General features: G+C 27.4%; 1 protein-coding gene across 1 annotated transcript in view; it reads right to left on the minus strand.

The window, feature by feature from the left end:
• Nucleotides 1-3,733: 3,733 nt before the first annotated feature.
• The window catches only part of LOC113555761 (serine proteinase stubble), a 32,130-nt gene continuing 18,881 nt past the window's right edge, over nt 3,734-16,982 (minus strand). Inside the window, exons 2-9 of the mRNA XM_026960288.2 lie at nt 9,777-9,879; nt 7,259-7,871; nt 5,740-6,098; nt 5,590-5,675; nt 5,405-5,511; nt 5,041-5,338; nt 4,195-4,320; nt 3,734-4,122 (exon numbers count right to left, since the gene is read on the minus strand). Coding sequence (XP_026816089.1) covers nt 3,964-4,122; nt 4,195-4,320; nt 5,041-5,338; nt 5,405-5,511; nt 5,590-5,675; nt 5,740-6,098; nt 7,259-7,871; nt 9,777-9,867 — 1,839 coding nt within the window. The 5' untranslated portion in view covers nt 9,868-9,879 and the 3' untranslated portion in view covers nt 3,734-3,963. The remainder of the gene's footprint in view (nt 4,123-4,194; nt 4,321-5,040; nt 5,339-5,404; nt 5,512-5,589; nt 5,676-5,739; nt 6,099-7,258; nt 7,872-9,776; nt 9,880-16,982) is intronic.

Consider the following 16,982-nt stretch of genomic DNA (forward strand, 5'->3'; position numbering starts at 1 on the left):
TATAATATGAATGATAATAATTATTAAGTTTATTTGGGTTGTGCTTTTTGTATGTTCCCTTTAATCTTTATGGTCTTTAGATCTCAGTGCTTAATCCTTTATCATATTTAATTTAATTTAAAGGTGCTTTGAAAATAATGAAGAAGTCTGTTTAAGTTACCCAATCTGTATGTATTTAAAAAAATAATTAATTAACTAATAATTAGAATAACAAATTCTGTAGTCATTCAACTTATTAAGTTAAATGTTATCTTTGCAGTTTTTAGTTATTCGTTAATCAACTTATCAATGTTGTATTATTCAATTGAAGCTATATTATTGGTAAGAGTATGATTATTATTGCTTTTAGATAATTTCCCATTAAATACTTATATAGTTACTTACTTTTGTATAAAAACTATGCCCACAATAATAATATAAATATATTTTAAAATTCGTAAGATAAACGACAGGCATTTTTATTTATTTATTGGTATTTCTGGGAGAAGTTATTTTTGTACAATTATTGTTTACGGCTTCATAATAGATATGATATTTACACGAATATCACAATTATTTTCAACGAAATTCTTTCGGCGTCTTTAGTTTTTCGTGGAACTATTTAGTATAAATACTAAATAGTATAATAACACAATTTAATTTGAAACTAGTATTATACATTCTAGTGTAAAGTTTTAAGTAAACGGTTACCATATTTGCGTTTGGTAGTCGTTGATTTTAGAAAACTATTATGGTTCAACTGGAGATAAAATCAAATATTATATACATAAAAATATAATCTCTCACAGTAGTGCAAAATACTAACGAAGATTTTCAATATTTGTGCAAAATTATATAGTTTGCTTTTTATAGTATTAAACCATTTGTAAAATGATTATTTATTGCAAATAAATAAATAAAAAGTAAATAATATATTATTTATTATTACATATATTGAAAGAAAATAAATTTTTGTAGTCTTCTTGTCAACCATAAATCTTATTTTTTGTGGATATTAAAATTCTGTTAAAAAAATATTGAACTAATATTATACTGATTTTATACTTGGGTTATTATATTATAATAACCAATAAATATTAAGAGTTAATATTCAATTTAATATATAGGTACATAATATATAGATATATTTTTATAATTGTAAAAATCAACTTATTTTATGTACTAACCATGTAAATCTCATTAAAAAAAAAGAAATTGTAAAACTAATATAGTGTTCCTTTTCTAAAAACTATTATATCATTTTATTTTAAAATCTAGGAGTAAAGTATAATTTAGTTTACTTGTATGTATAAGAAATTGCATACACGATCTCTGTATTTTGGTATTAATTAATTTGTGTATACGTGAGCAATAAATAACAATAAATCGTGGAATAACATATTTTTACACAATACATCATTCAAAATATTATTATTATTATGTTAACACACTACTAATATAATAATAAACAATACTATAACATTAGTAGTATAGTGCGTTTAATAGTAATAGTTGTACACTTGTATCAGTTGCACTACAACTACATCATCGGCAATAAGACATACTTTTATAGTTTAATGCAATGCATCATATTTTATTTACAAATTGAGTATGATTACCAACTTACTAAATGTATAGAGTTCTTTTAAAGTTTTTGGTCAATAATCAATATATTATATGAAATATATATTTGCATTTTTAAATTTTATAAAATACATACTTATAATAACATTTTTACATGTTAAGATTTATGTTTTTATTTAAAAAATAAAATCATTAATCATCAATGTTACTAGGTTGTATTCAAGTATTATCAAATGTGTCGTTTTATATTGATGATTTTTTTGGGAAGATCTGGAAAATTATTATTACATAAATGAATAATGATTAATTTCACAAGTCCCTTTAAATACTAAAAATAGTAAATTACAATACACAACTCATCATACAACACTGAATACAATTCACCTAAAAATAACTGATTAAGAAACTATTTTATGGATATTGCAATTTTTAATTATTATACCATACTTTATGTACACCGTTATACCAAATATTTTTCTTTTTCAAAAACAAAGATTTTTAAAGTCAATATTTAGTTTTTTCCGCTTATAAGCTTAAGAAAATATGTAAGAATATAATATTTTTTTTCTTATGGGAGAAACTTGCTATACACTCCTCCCACTATTGTACCAGTATTTCTTCGTTTATTATTGGTTTATTATATTAAGTTATATTATTTTATTATGCCCATTGACTCATATTATGTTGTCCTTATAATATGCACCGGAATATTTACCATTTGATTATTTATATATGTGTGATTTTATGACCCGAGTTGTTTATTTTATATAAGTCAATAAAATTTTCTTTCTGGAATATTTTGTTTCATGCTTGATAATTTATTTTTCAACAGATATTATTTATGAATAACTTATTGCATCTAACCATATTAAATATTGGATAGTACATAATATTATTTTTATATTTTTATTATTCTAACTTAAGCTCTGCAAATTGTAAATTTTTATGTGAATTTGCATACAAATGCATGTTATTATTTTTATATATTTAAATATTCATCACTCAAATTAACCTTTAAAAAATAAACAAATGCATTACAAAACGAGTTTTGAAAAAATGAAATAAAACAGTATTTTAAATTTTATTTTATATTTAAAATGAAATTAAAAAAAATTATTCAAAGAATCATTTTATGCATATTATACTTTCATTTTTTAATATAAATTTTTGTGTATATTATGACTTGCTTATTAATATGAAATTTATTAAAATATGATTTAAGTATTGGGACTTATCTAATAGCAATATCTTGATACTTCGTCTTTTGTCAATTTTCTAAGAAAAAGAGTAGCTTATAAGTTTCAAATTTCCGATAGTCTTATTTTAATACTCATTTTGAAATATTTACTGTTAGAAAATGCTAATTCAATACTAAACATCAGTAATATGTAATGGAATATAGTAATATAGTACTTGAATTATTTTATTAATTTAATTTAATCATAATATCGTTATATCTTAACACCAAACAAATTATGAATACTTAAATTCTTAGATATTTTCAGTAGTTTAATAAATCAATATAGGTATATTTTTAAACATTCTAGAAAATATGATATATTTTCAAAACGTTTTATGTAATAATATTTCCTTTTGTAAAAACTATATTTCATATAAGACCTATGTAAATTGAGTTTCTTTAAAATTAGTTAGGTATTTGAAAAAAAATAATGTATTGAAGTAAATTAACTTTATTCAGTATAAATAGTAAATAGCTTTTAAAAATTTATTTCAATACTTTTTCTAATAATGTTAAAAATACTGTGCTTTTTCAAATATCAATTTTCTAAATCTTTGATGGCAGAATTTATTTATAAAATCTGCAGATTATTTTTTCACCGTTTAATGTAAAAATTCTTTCATGCAAATATACAAATAATTTATTATTTTTCCTTTTATAAAAAAGTAAAGTAAGAACATTTTTGTAAACGTTGATTAACATAATATAATTCAAAAACATATTGAAAGATTTCAAGGTAAATTAATTTCAATGATATAAAATATTTTAGATTTTAAAACATTGTAAAATTTATTTATTCTAGTTTTTTGATTCTTTAAGACTAAATAATAATAATACAAATGTGATTTTAGAATCATTATTTTATTATACTTTTCTGATTGTATTATATTTTATGGTTTTATTCGTACAGAAGATAGATTTATTGCAAGATTTTATTCTAACAAAATTATGATAATAATATATTATGTATAAACTATTTACAAACGTATAAAAAAACAGAATTTACAACTTTTTTTTTAACGTCGAAAATGAACGTACACGTGCTACCAATTCGGTATTTTCTGTACTTAAAAATATTTAAAAACATATAAGTATAATTAACGTCATAGTCAGAGAGTCTACATAAAAGACTCCCTACTATGATAATGGTAATAATATAACTATGTGACTGTTTGTAGAATCCAAGGTACGAATTTGGAAATTCTGGTACACACCCCAGGTAGATTGGCCTCTGCACATCCAATTCCCCAACTTATGATTCCAGCCAAAAAGTAACGCCCGTCTCTACCCTTAACTTGTAATGGACCACCAGAATCGCCCTTAAAAGGTTAATAAATATTATTATTTTTCTTACTATCAGATTTAAAATGTTATATTTGGATTCTACTCACTTGGCATGAATCACGTCCACCGTCATCAAATCCGGCACACATGAATATATCTGGTATATATTCGTGTCTACCCGCTCTCAAAAACATACTTTTACACTTGTCGTTACTAACTATTGGTACACTCACCTATATAAATAACAAATTAATTTTATAAAATATAAATTTATATTTATCATGAAGGTTAACCAGAGTAAACATGAAGTACATAAACCTAATATACAGTATTATGAAAATATGTTAAACTTTATGTAATTACATTACTTAAACCATTTATTGTCTGATAAAAAAAAAACCTCATAAACTAAAATTTAAATTTAAATTGTTATTAGATATTACATTTCGTAAAGTAGCCAACAAATTAAGATATGTGTAAGGTAATAAAGTTTATTAAAGGGAAATTTCTGTGTAGATATTTTTGGACACGGATACAATTATTGTGCCAGACTTAATCCATGATCTTATTTTTCGGAGTCAACAAAATATTGATTTTTAAATTCTGTGAATACCGATAGATTTATTAGTTTTATAATGTTTGTTTTTTTTTTGCGTGGAAAAAAGTTTTTATAATAGAAAAATGCTTCAGTTTTTAACTTCGGTCAGGGGTGATTTATTAGCAGTAAATTTTCAATCAATGGTAGGGTACATTTGAAACCTAGTAATATTATTCCTTATTTCATGCGAGAAGAATAACTTTGTTAATATTTGATTTATAAAAATATAATAATTAATAATTATCTATTAAATATTTGTTTTGAGTAAAAATGAAAGGTAGGCGGTAGCGGTAATAACGAACAATGAAAAAAATATGCATAATAAAACTACAATAAATATTAACAATATTGTTACCTCTTGTAATACAGAAGGTAAAGTGCCTCCTTCGCTTAATCGCCCCCATCCAGTTACGGTGGCATTTTCGCCTATGAGAAGGTCATCCGAGCCAGGTAAACATATAGGCACTATGTGTGGTGTGTATTTTACTGGTGCTTCTAATCGCACCATGGCCAAATCATACTCGTAAGTGAAAAAATTGTATTTAGGGTGCACAATTTTCCGGGCAACTGCACGTTCAACAAACGGATATGGCTCTTGGTCGGATGAAAAGTCATATTCACCGACTCTTATACGAATTTGTGATGTCAGCAAACTATAATTAATTAACATAGTAATTAGTTATTTATATATTAAAAAAATAATATCATCGTTTACTCACTCATCTACACAATGACCAGCTGTTGCTATCCAGTTTTCATTTAATAAAGCTCCTCCACATCGATGTGTACTGGAAAACCCAAAGAACGATGTCCTTCGTACAGATACCTATAATTGATAATATCATGGTTATTTCAGGTATTATTATGAGCATAATATAAAAATAATGTGGAAAATATTGTTTACCTGCCAGGGCCAACTACCAAATGCAGAGTTTCTCCCACCAACAATCCGGACTTCGTGCCTGGGGTGCAAAGGAGCCAAACCACAAGCTAAGAAAAACAAAATCGTATAAATATTTATTTCTAATCAAAACTTAATCTGTAAATAGCGTACGCATTGATTTTTGATTCATCTCAGCCGATACACCCGGCTTGGCGGTATGTTTCTCTGGCTTACCCGGAACTGTAGTGGGAATGGCCATGGGACTAGTTGTAGTACTTATAACTAAAGGTTTACTAGTGGTAGTAGTTGTAGTGGTCGGTGGTAATGGTGGTACAGGTGCAGGAGTGGTTGTAGTTGTTGTCGTAGGAGTTGGAGTAGTAGTTGTCGTGGTAGTAGTAGGATTAGTGGTAGTGTCAATGGTCGTCAACGTTGTCGACGATGGTATTGTATATTGTGGTCTGTGTTGAGGGATTGGCCTTGGCTTGGTGATGAACGTATGATGGTTACCCATACTCGAACTCCAACTAGGTCTAAAAATGTAAATATTTATGTTTAAACTATATTAATTTGTAAAGGAAAACAGTGTGACATGCTTTATTTTTGCGATTATTTATTTTATATGTGAAAGTATGGTGCAATGGCCACACCAGCTCGCCATGACGTGTAAAGTTATCGGTTTGAACTTCGGTACATCGCAAAAAATACTACTACATATCACCCTGCTGTTGATCGGGTTGCTCTACCGTCCTCCCGCCGGGTCCACTTCACTGAGTGTATTGTCTACACACGTACGAATTATCTTCTTTAGAGAAGGGGTAGTAGTGCATTAGACATACAATACCGCTCCCGAGTGATAAGACATTGACAAAGACTGATAAAGTCGTTTCAATGAAAAAAAAAGTTATTTATTTTATGAACAGGTAGGTTCTTTGATTTAAAAGTATTAATAAATATAATATAACCATATAAGTTTTTTAAAAACCTGTTTGGCACGATTTACATGTTCTAAATAATTATTAATTATTTTATAGATATACACATTTTGAGTGCCATACATTAGATTAAAAATATTGGGTATTACACCGACTCATAAAAATTATTTAAATTATTTCTTAAATAACATTGGATGGGATATTGAATAATAATAATAATAATAATAATAATTACACAATATCTTTGAGTCAGCGGTGCATAATTATAATGCCACAATGTCGTTTATTTTCTACAAATAATTTCTATATAATATTTTCTATACACGAATTCGTATAATCGTGCACGGGTTCCAAACTTATAATTTACATTTAAAACATTTCTTATTTTTGATATTTTTTTCGTATTTCGTAAATTGTATATACAATCAAACTAATTATCATAAATGTTTAGACTTTTTTTTTTTATTGTTTAGTGGAATTATTTTTTCGATACCGTTAAACGGTGTCATTTTTTATGGAATTAAAACGATAATTGCTTAAATCGTATTTGCAAATACTCGCTTAAAAACGTATGACGTTCATACCGATTGTGATCATTCCAGAACGTTTTAATTTAATAAACCGTTCTACCGCGATCTGTAATAATATGTTCTATATTAATTATGAAAATATTGCAATGTGACGAATCGCTAAGTTCGGATGAGTGGTGAGCAGTATCCCGCATGAATGAAAATATGGTTAAATTATTATGTACAAACCTATGCGACCAGACGGAATCCACTTTGTTGTCGTTGTCATCCACTTCCTGGACAGTTGGCCGACCGGAGGTGAATATCGGCGGCGGCTGCGGCGTCGTGGTGGTGGTGGTGGTCGTCGTCGTCGTGGTCGTCGTGTACGGCTGGGCCGCGGGCCTGGACAAAAAGTTGGGCCGGCTGTTCGATATGAAGTTGGTGGATGGTACGCGGTTGACGTGCGCCAACTGCGACTGCGCGTTCGGCGTCTGCGGCGTGGCCGACGCGGGCTGGTAGTGGTACTTCTTGTCCACCGACGACGTCGCGGCACCGTCCCCGTCACCGCCGTTGGGCCGCGTCATCACCTGCGACGGCCGGTGCGGCCTGTGGTGCGGCCTGTGCTGCGGCCGCTGCGACACGCCATTGCCGCCCGGCTGCGTGAACAGCACCGCCGGTTCCGACGAGTCGGGCAACATGGCCAGCTGCGCAGTGGTCAGGTTGTGCGCACAGCAGCTGCCGAACATGAACGTGTCCACGCACATGCCGATGTGCCGGCCGTCGGTGTTGATGCACTCGTACACGAACATGCACGTGCCCTCCAGGCTGTTCACCGAACATGGTTTTTTGTTGATCTTGTAATCTGCGGATACGCAACGTTCGTAAATTTTTTTGTTATAGTCATTGTCATATACACGCGGTGGGAATATTGATTTTTTGACTATTCTCGGACCGCGCTGTTATATATAGGCGATTCCTGAGTGTGTCTTTTCTTCGAGGGGCAACCTTTGGGCAATTTTTTTATCTCGTCTTCCGCGATGACGTTCGTGTTAAGAGGATATCTCGTAACCACACGCGTGTTGTTCGGTAAATACCGACGTACATCGTAGACACTTTCCATTCAGCAGAATCCATTTTATACCGTTAGCTTTAGTATACAAAAAGAGTCAATTTACTTATTATAAAACTTAAAGTTAAGAATATCGTCTAGAGGTTTTTATTGATATTTTGTTTTCAAGTGAGTTATAGCTATTTGAAGTATAAAAACTTTAAAATGACCATAACTCGCTTTATCGGAAAGGTCAATTAGATAATTGTATTTTATAAATTTTAACAGCATAAAATTCCGCTTAACGGAAGTGTACTAGCCATGTCTTACGTTAGTAAAACGGAGACAACACATATTAGTATAACGTCCACTTAAATGATGAAATTCTCCCACCGCCTGTTGGGCCGGTTGGTGATGCGTAGGATGCGACAAACAAAAACATTTTTCGGAAGATCCGTTGTGCCCTATGTACCTAGGTTTAAAGATACTTTTTACGATTTCAGTTTGCCAACACTATTAATACAAAAATCACTCTTCAAACAAGTTTAGAAAAGATTATTAGATACCTTAAATTTTGATGTTTCACCTACTTGCTCATTGAATGTTTTGTATCCGATCATATAATAATAGCTCATACAACACAAACCGTTTAAAGTCACCAATGAATCGAAATAATCGTGTCGACAACTGTAATTTGTTTTGGTTCAAAATTATATACGTTTTTAAACGTTGAAATGTTTTATCGTGGCCCGACCAAATCCAATTCGAAAATATAATTATAGTTCCAAACGGTTGATGGGTATTCAATATTTTAATAACACGCATTTTATAACGAACTTCTGTGTACAATTTAAACTATATTTTATGTGATAAATTATTTTTTTCTTCCGAGTAAAATCTAATTAAAAAATGTATTTCAAATATTATATAATATAAATGATTGATTAAAAATTAATGAAATACCATTTCATTTAGTCATTTCGGCGTTTGGATTTATTGTGTATTATGATATTATATTTAAATGAAAATTGTAAACAAGTTCCGCTGTATATTGTTTTTTTGTTTTTTTGTTTTTAATAATTATTATTGTTTTAGTTGTAATGGTTAGAGTCGTTGGCCCACGCCTAACCGTTAGAATAGTTAGTCTTACAGTCTAAATAATTGTACAGTGTTACAGGGGTATTGCATAATAGATAATTGTATTGGTTAAATTAACAACTAGAGAACAATAATTTTAATGTAACTGTCATCGTATTGTTTTTATCATTGCCAAAAATAAAGTAAAATATCTTCGTACTTCGTAGTATTCCTATTTCATAGAAAAATGACTTATCTAAACTCGTATAATTGTGTTGATTTAATTTCTTGTGAAAAGTATTAGCTCATCGTTTTAATCTAGAATTGCGTGTAGTTTTATTCAATAGGTAATCTATAAAATATTAATTTTTGAATACATTCATGTATGTTTGAAATACTCATTACTACATATGGTATATTATTATTTAGGTATCATCGGTAATTTTTTATGCTATTAAGGCTTAGATCTACAAACATTGACATTGTTGTCTATACTGACTAGTAATTGCAGTTTACTAATAGCTTTAAAAATGAATCAGTCAATTAAATTAGTATAGATTTTTTAAACAGTTTAATTCATTTTTATGATGTTTTCATCCAACTTTCAATTCTTTAACATATTTTAACTACGTTTATACTCACTGTTAAGCGCTTTGTGATGATCATGGCCTTGAGACGATTCGAATATGGCGGTCAGTAGAGACATGACGATCCATGAGGTCGCTATTCTCATGCTGGCACGGACCTATATAATAATTCAAAGTACATTCAATAACTTGTTATAAAAAAATATAATATATTACAGTAAGATGATATAATAATAAAAACGTCGATGAATGCTTTATATGAAAGAACTATTCATTTTTACTTTAATCGGTTTGTTATAAGAACACATTATTTAGCGTTATTTATTTTAATATTATTCATCAAATTAATAATTGGCAATTTTTTTATTTTACATGCTGACTTTGTTTCTATTAACACCGAACAAAGTCAATTAACCATTATCATTGTTTAGATTTTTTTTTTTCAATACTCAATTAACCTGTATTATAAGCATGGGTAAGAGGTATCTAAATCTGAAATGTTAAAAGTACGCTCGATTAAACAATAGCTGTCAAAATATAATATGTGTGTAAATTATTATCGCGGTCACTCGGTGAATTTTCACCTATTAATAGACTCGTTCTAACGCATCATTAACACCAACAGTATATATTGTAGTAAACGCCATTTTCGCTTTTCGCAAAGCCCGCAGTAACCGATTGGACAACTGGAACAACACAACGTTTAGTCCGTACCCCCTCGGCTTCCGATATTATCGATAACAATTATTACGATCGCTACCCTAGAACCTGTTGTACATTGATCCGTCACAGTCGGCTAATAACAACAGAGTACGTCTATAGTTCTACACCTATTGCAGACATTATAACACTATAGCCGTGTTATCAAGTAGGTATACTTCTCATAGTATTCAATTACATCACTTTCAACAGTCCATAAAATACATACATATACACGCATACTATACTATAATATTGTATACAATATTGCTGTCGGGCAATGACCTCACAAAACTATTTTTAAGTCACAATGCTAAATGCTATGACCAGCGATTATTTTATTGAAATATTTGATATTCGATAAAAATAAGTAACATTTTTAAGTAATTTAAAAAAAAAAAATATGATGTTTTGAACACATGCTAACCAAACTAAAATACTTTTAACAATAATATAAGTACTTAACAAATATGCATATCATCGTAAAAAATAAAATATAATATTAAGTCATTAACACTAAAATATTAAGTACGATTTAAAACAAAACTATTGATTTGTTAGTAGATATGATATTCTGGATTAGATGAAATTGTCAATATTAATCATATTGCACTCATTTGATGATTATTCAACACATTACTTACTACAGTGATGCACATTGAAATGTTGAAATCACACATAGTTAACAAAATTCCTACCACCTATATATTTTGTTTTTTAAAACGTAAAAAATTTTCTCTTTGCTCTCAAAATCTCAAAAATATTAATATTCACATTGTTAGTCTACAATAATTATAATTATTAAAATATAATATGAAGCTTTCGTGTGATATCAGTTATTTACACCCATTTCTCCTCACAACATCGCTTGCAATTGCATTACTCGGTAACCCATCTGAACGCTACTGCATAACATAACTACACAAGTTATTAAATCGTATAATATTTGAAAGCATGTAAAGTTTATACTCGTAGTTCAGTCAACGCAACGCATTGTAGTTACTCTTCAATGTTTGAGCAATATAATGTATACAAACATTATAATATCATTGATTTTATGTGGATGCATTATATGCTTCATTATTATTCACATCATAGTTCTAAATTGTAACAATCTAGTATTCATTAATTGATCAAAGTTTAAACAAATAATTGTCATAATTCTACTTATTTAATTATTTCACAGTTAAAAGTTTTAATATATCATATTTCACTTGTTGTAAAATTGTACTTTAACTTATAATTTATTTTGTTTAAATTTGGTTTGGTTATCAAAGAAATTATCAGGCATCATTGTACCAAAGTACAAGCTATTCTAAGATAATTCTTTATTTTACTAAGTGCAAAATATAATATAAATTACTTTAGATTTTTATTACTGATGGTTACTGTTCGTGTAACGGACAATCTAAGCAAATTGTATGCCTACGTGGTAATAATAACTAGTTTCGAGATCTATTCCCCCGCTGTTGACCAGATGAAATCAGACCTGGTTATACTCTATAGCTGAATGTGTTTCTGTGTAAAAAGAAAGCCTCTATGATATTAGAAGAAACAAAATGATTATCCCATATCACATTTTGCGGTTTTACGCATAACATACGTGCATATATATATGTACACTATACATATACCACCTGCATTTCTTTTGTTTCTCTTGGTAAGACTAGGTTTAACTTTTGACCTCTAATTTCAAATTTCTATGTTATTTACTGTTATTTGTTGTCTTTTTATAAGTCGCTTATGAAATTGAAAAACTTATTTATTTTTACTATTTCAGTTCTGCTCAATATTTCAATTTATTGTTATAACAATAAGTAAAATATCACACGATATACTTATTAAAATAGTTTATGAAAATAACTTTTTTTTAATGGTTTTATTTAAAAAAAATATATATATATAAAAATAAATAAATAATAATATTCGAAACTATAAATTAAAATTACTGTTTAAAATGGAATCGTATAGATAAAAAATAACGTCAATGTCTAAATAGTTTGATTACAAAGTCGACGTGGGAATAGAATACATTAACGAACAATTGGGAATCCCGTTTCAAATGTCCCGATTAAAAACTACATTTCTTTATGACTTTTGTATTTGAAGTTGTTTTAACGACGTAACACTTATCCAAATACAATTTTTAAACGAACACAATGTAACATTGTCCAATCAGATCTGTATCTTTTGTAGTAACTACTATATATTATGCTCACCGTAGATTACAATCGTCTCATCTCTCATGTATATTAGAAAGCGATATTCTGTTGTATACGATTTGTCCTCGTAATTACCCTATTACCAAACACGTGTTTACATTATGTTCGACAAAAATATAAACAAATAAACGATATTTCGCTTAGCTGATAGATTATGTGCTAAAAATCGAAAAACAAAGTAAACGAATATTACATTTATTATTTATTTTTAAGGTATAATGGTTCAATCCGCAGTAAGTGACGATTTAAATATAAAAAGCAAATTATAGAATTATTGGACTTTTTCCGCGCTCCTGACTTAGTGCCTTTTTTTTTGCACCTTATATTGATATACACTTAGTTAAATTGTTTGAGAAGTCGGACCATTTTGATAGCAGAAACAACCTATCAATAACCCAGTGATGATGATCGACAGCAATGTGATCTATAAGGTTACAAAGTGAAAGTATACCGTGTACGTGACGGGTCTCTATCGCAGTAATTGTGTATGTACACTGTACAGTATAAAGATAATAAAACTGCATTATCATCGGATGCCCCCTCGGACTGTACATTTTGGATGCAAAAACTACCACGAAAACATGACAGGTCATCTGTGATGAGAATTTCATAGAAATCATTGGATTGGTGTTATCAACGGGAATACTTATTATATTGTTAAGCTTTCTTATTTTCCCTTTTACTTTTCTGGTGGTTGTATTTTTTCATACCTACCTATACAAATTCTGCAAAGCTTCAAACATAATTGCATTGTTTTATGCTAATCTATTAAATGTATTCGTTAAAATGTATGATGTATTATTAAAAAATATTTGTAAATATGGAGGAATTCATTTTTACCAATACATATTTATTTTGATAAAAATGTTACTAAATATTCCGTAAACAATAAACATAATATAGCATTTATTTTATATAAATTGTTAACAAGTGAAATCACAATGTATGGTTTGAGGAAAATAAAATGATTCAGTTAGATACAGTTCAGTTTATACTTATAAAAATATTATTATTATTATTTTTTTTTTTTTTGAAGTACAGTAAAACCTCGATGGGACCAAGAGACTAGAGAGTAATGTATAATTGAATTAGATAAAAGAATGAATTAGTTTTTATATTTATAGTAATTATTGTACTTATGTTAATTTTAATATTATACGTATTAATGTATATGATGATCAATTAAAATAATTTGAAAAAAGTTGTTAATATTTTAGTTTGTTTATATGAATTCTTAGCTTTTTTTTATAGATAAGTTTTTATTTGTTTACAAGTACGTATATACCCATAATTCGGGCATGCAATATTCTGTTCATAATTTACTATAATTTATTATGAAAGTGGGTAGCGTATAATAGAAGTTGATGGATGAGAGAGTGGTAGATAATCGGGGATTTACTGCATAAGATACTTTAAAAATAATAATTTTTTTATTATTGACAAAAATAAAATCATTTCAATAAGTAAATTCAAACTTTAATAGTAATCTAATTAAAGCATTTCTTAAAACTATACTATACGAAAATAATAAATAAAAGAAAACGTTTTCCGCAAAACTTATTTTATTTTTATTGCCATTCGCGCATCTAAATGTATTTAAATTTAATTATTCTTAAAACTATTGTTCAATATGACAATTATATTTTATAGGAAAACAATAAAATTAATTATTATTTGCTTTTTAATGTATTAAATTACTTAAGTATTTTGATTAAAAATAATTATAATGGTTTTAAGGGTTATAACGTTATAAGTATAATTTGAGCCACACGATTCTCTCGTAGAAAACACCTGCTACACACTATTTATAATGATAGCAGTTGATAGTAGCCTATTATTGTGGTAACGAATCATTATTGTTAGTGACTATTGTCTTAAAATCAAGTTCTAGATTTACCTACATCGCATGTATTTAATCAGATTTATGAAGAGTATTTTAAAACTTTAAATGGATAAACATAATTGAAAACTTAACAATCTTTTCAAATAAAGTTTTTTTTTAATATTTATGAATTTTAACTTTTTAATAATAATAACACTTTCATTCTTTTTCGTTAATTATCTACCAATACAATCCTGTATTTCTAATATTATTCATACCATTTACATAAATTGTTGAAAATCTAAATGTTTGAATCCTACAAAATGAACTAAAAATACTGAAATCATTATTTTTGAAATGTCTATATTTATTTTAATACTTGGAGTATTGATTAATAATTATTTATCAAAAATAATGAATGTGTTTAAATCGTTATCACAATTTTTGAATTCCATAAATCGAATAAGATATAAATATTCTTTAATTAGGTAATATTGTAATTAATAAATAAAAAAATTAAAAGTTAATTTAAACAAAAGTATATTACAATATTATAGTTGTATTTTTAATGTTAAATAGGTATCTAATAAATATTATTTCATTACGCAATAAAAAATAGCTAAGTAACATAGAATTATTAAAAAAAAAAATTAAGTTTATTATAGAGAAATGTTTTTTTCTATACATATCATGGTTAGCTCTTGTATTTATTATCAATATAGTATTATATATATATTGTATCATACATCAAGTCAACCCCAACATATTAATTTACAATAATAATAATGATTATTATTATTATTTATTAAAAAAAAAAATTTTATTTTACAGGGATTTATACTGTTTTTCAGATAATAATAAATATTATTATATAATATTATAATAAAACTTCCTAAATATGTGTATTATTTTACGTAAATTATCGAATAATAAAATATTTTTTTGTATTTACAAAAATTAAATTTTTGATACACATTCAATGTATAATGAATTGGACACGTGTAAATATGTCCTGACTAATGACTTCTGAACTGAAATCTAGGGTTATATTATAATCCAATAAGAATTATTATATACAGTGTATTTTTGCTGTACAATATTCGTGTCGATCACACAAGTCATGGCCTCCCGAGTACAATAATCATGACGTCTGCGTATTTCGAGTTTCGTACTGATCCATATTACCTGCTTAACTTTGGAATATCTAGAGTTGCAAATTTGCAAAAAATGGTAAGCCAACTCTTATTTATGAAATTATATCTTCTTAGATTTCACATACTATATCTAGTATAAACTTTACTAGGTACATTTTTTAAATGTTAATCCATAAATAATTATTGTTATAAGTACGTAACATTTTTAAAATGTCTTATTATCACTATGTTATGAAATAAAACAAATTTAAAATAGAATCATTTTACGAGTACGATGATTTATGATGGCTTTCAAATGTATAGTAATAACTAAACAATTTTAAATTGGATTGTGCCTGAGTAAGTTAGGTGAACAAATTCTACATTCTCTTTCTATAATATTTTCGTTAGTATTTAACGATGTATTATTTACTGGTTCAGAAAAGAATTTTTTAAAACAAAATTAAAATACATAATCTTTAATGTATTATTATTTATATTTTTTTACTTATTTTAAAAATTTAAATAAGTTATAGTACCTAATACTTACCTAGTGGTTACTAGGTAAGTATTAGGTACTATAACCTATTATAATCTATTATAAATAGTAAAGTATAATCTTGATTAAACCTTTCTTAAATAAAAAAAAAAATAAATGTAATATTTTATTTTGATTCTATTTATATTTACAACTACACATTGATGTTAATAAGAGGAAATATAGAAGTTGAATTTTTAGAAAATGAAGCAATACCCTGACACAGGTGTTCTATTTTAGTTAACGTTTCAGTCTGACAGGTTTTTTATTGCGTTTCGCTTCAGATTAAACTTTCATATTTTTCAAAATGTCACATCCTTTGATCACATCCAAAAATATATACACATTCATATGAAATATCTTAAAAAGAAAACTACTAAAAAATTTTGTTAAATTTTTTGTTTAGTATATTATAAGTCATATTACTGTGGATTTAATCGGAAACTATTTGAATGAAAAGTGCATCTTGGTAAAATTAGATTTTTTTTTAATGGTAGGTAATTTTATCGATTTTGTTTGTATTTATTGATTCACTAATTATGGCAATATTATAAAAAAATAATTTAAAAACTCATACCCAAACCTCGTATGAATATTTAAAATAAAAATACTTTCATAGTATTATTGTTTTTTTATAAGTATTAGGTTTGTACATAAGATAAAAAAATCATACAAATATTATATGCCAACTATAAGTTATACCTAGGAAATAGTAATTTTTTTTATATAGTATGCTCTGCATAAATAAAAATAGTGTAGTTTTCTCTCTATCTTGAAGTGAAATCGGTAAGGGGGACTGTTTAAATTTATAGCCGTCTCAGAACAACAGATATGTGTAGATGAAAAG

The sequence above is a fragment of the Rhopalosiphum maidis genome, chromosome 1, assembly GCF_003676215.2.
Source record: "Rhopalosiphum maidis isolate BTI-1 chromosome 1, ASM367621v3, whole genome shotgun sequence".
In the NCBI taxonomy this organism is placed as follows: Eukaryota; Metazoa; Arthropoda; class Insecta; order Hemiptera; family Aphididae; genus Rhopalosiphum; species Rhopalosiphum maidis.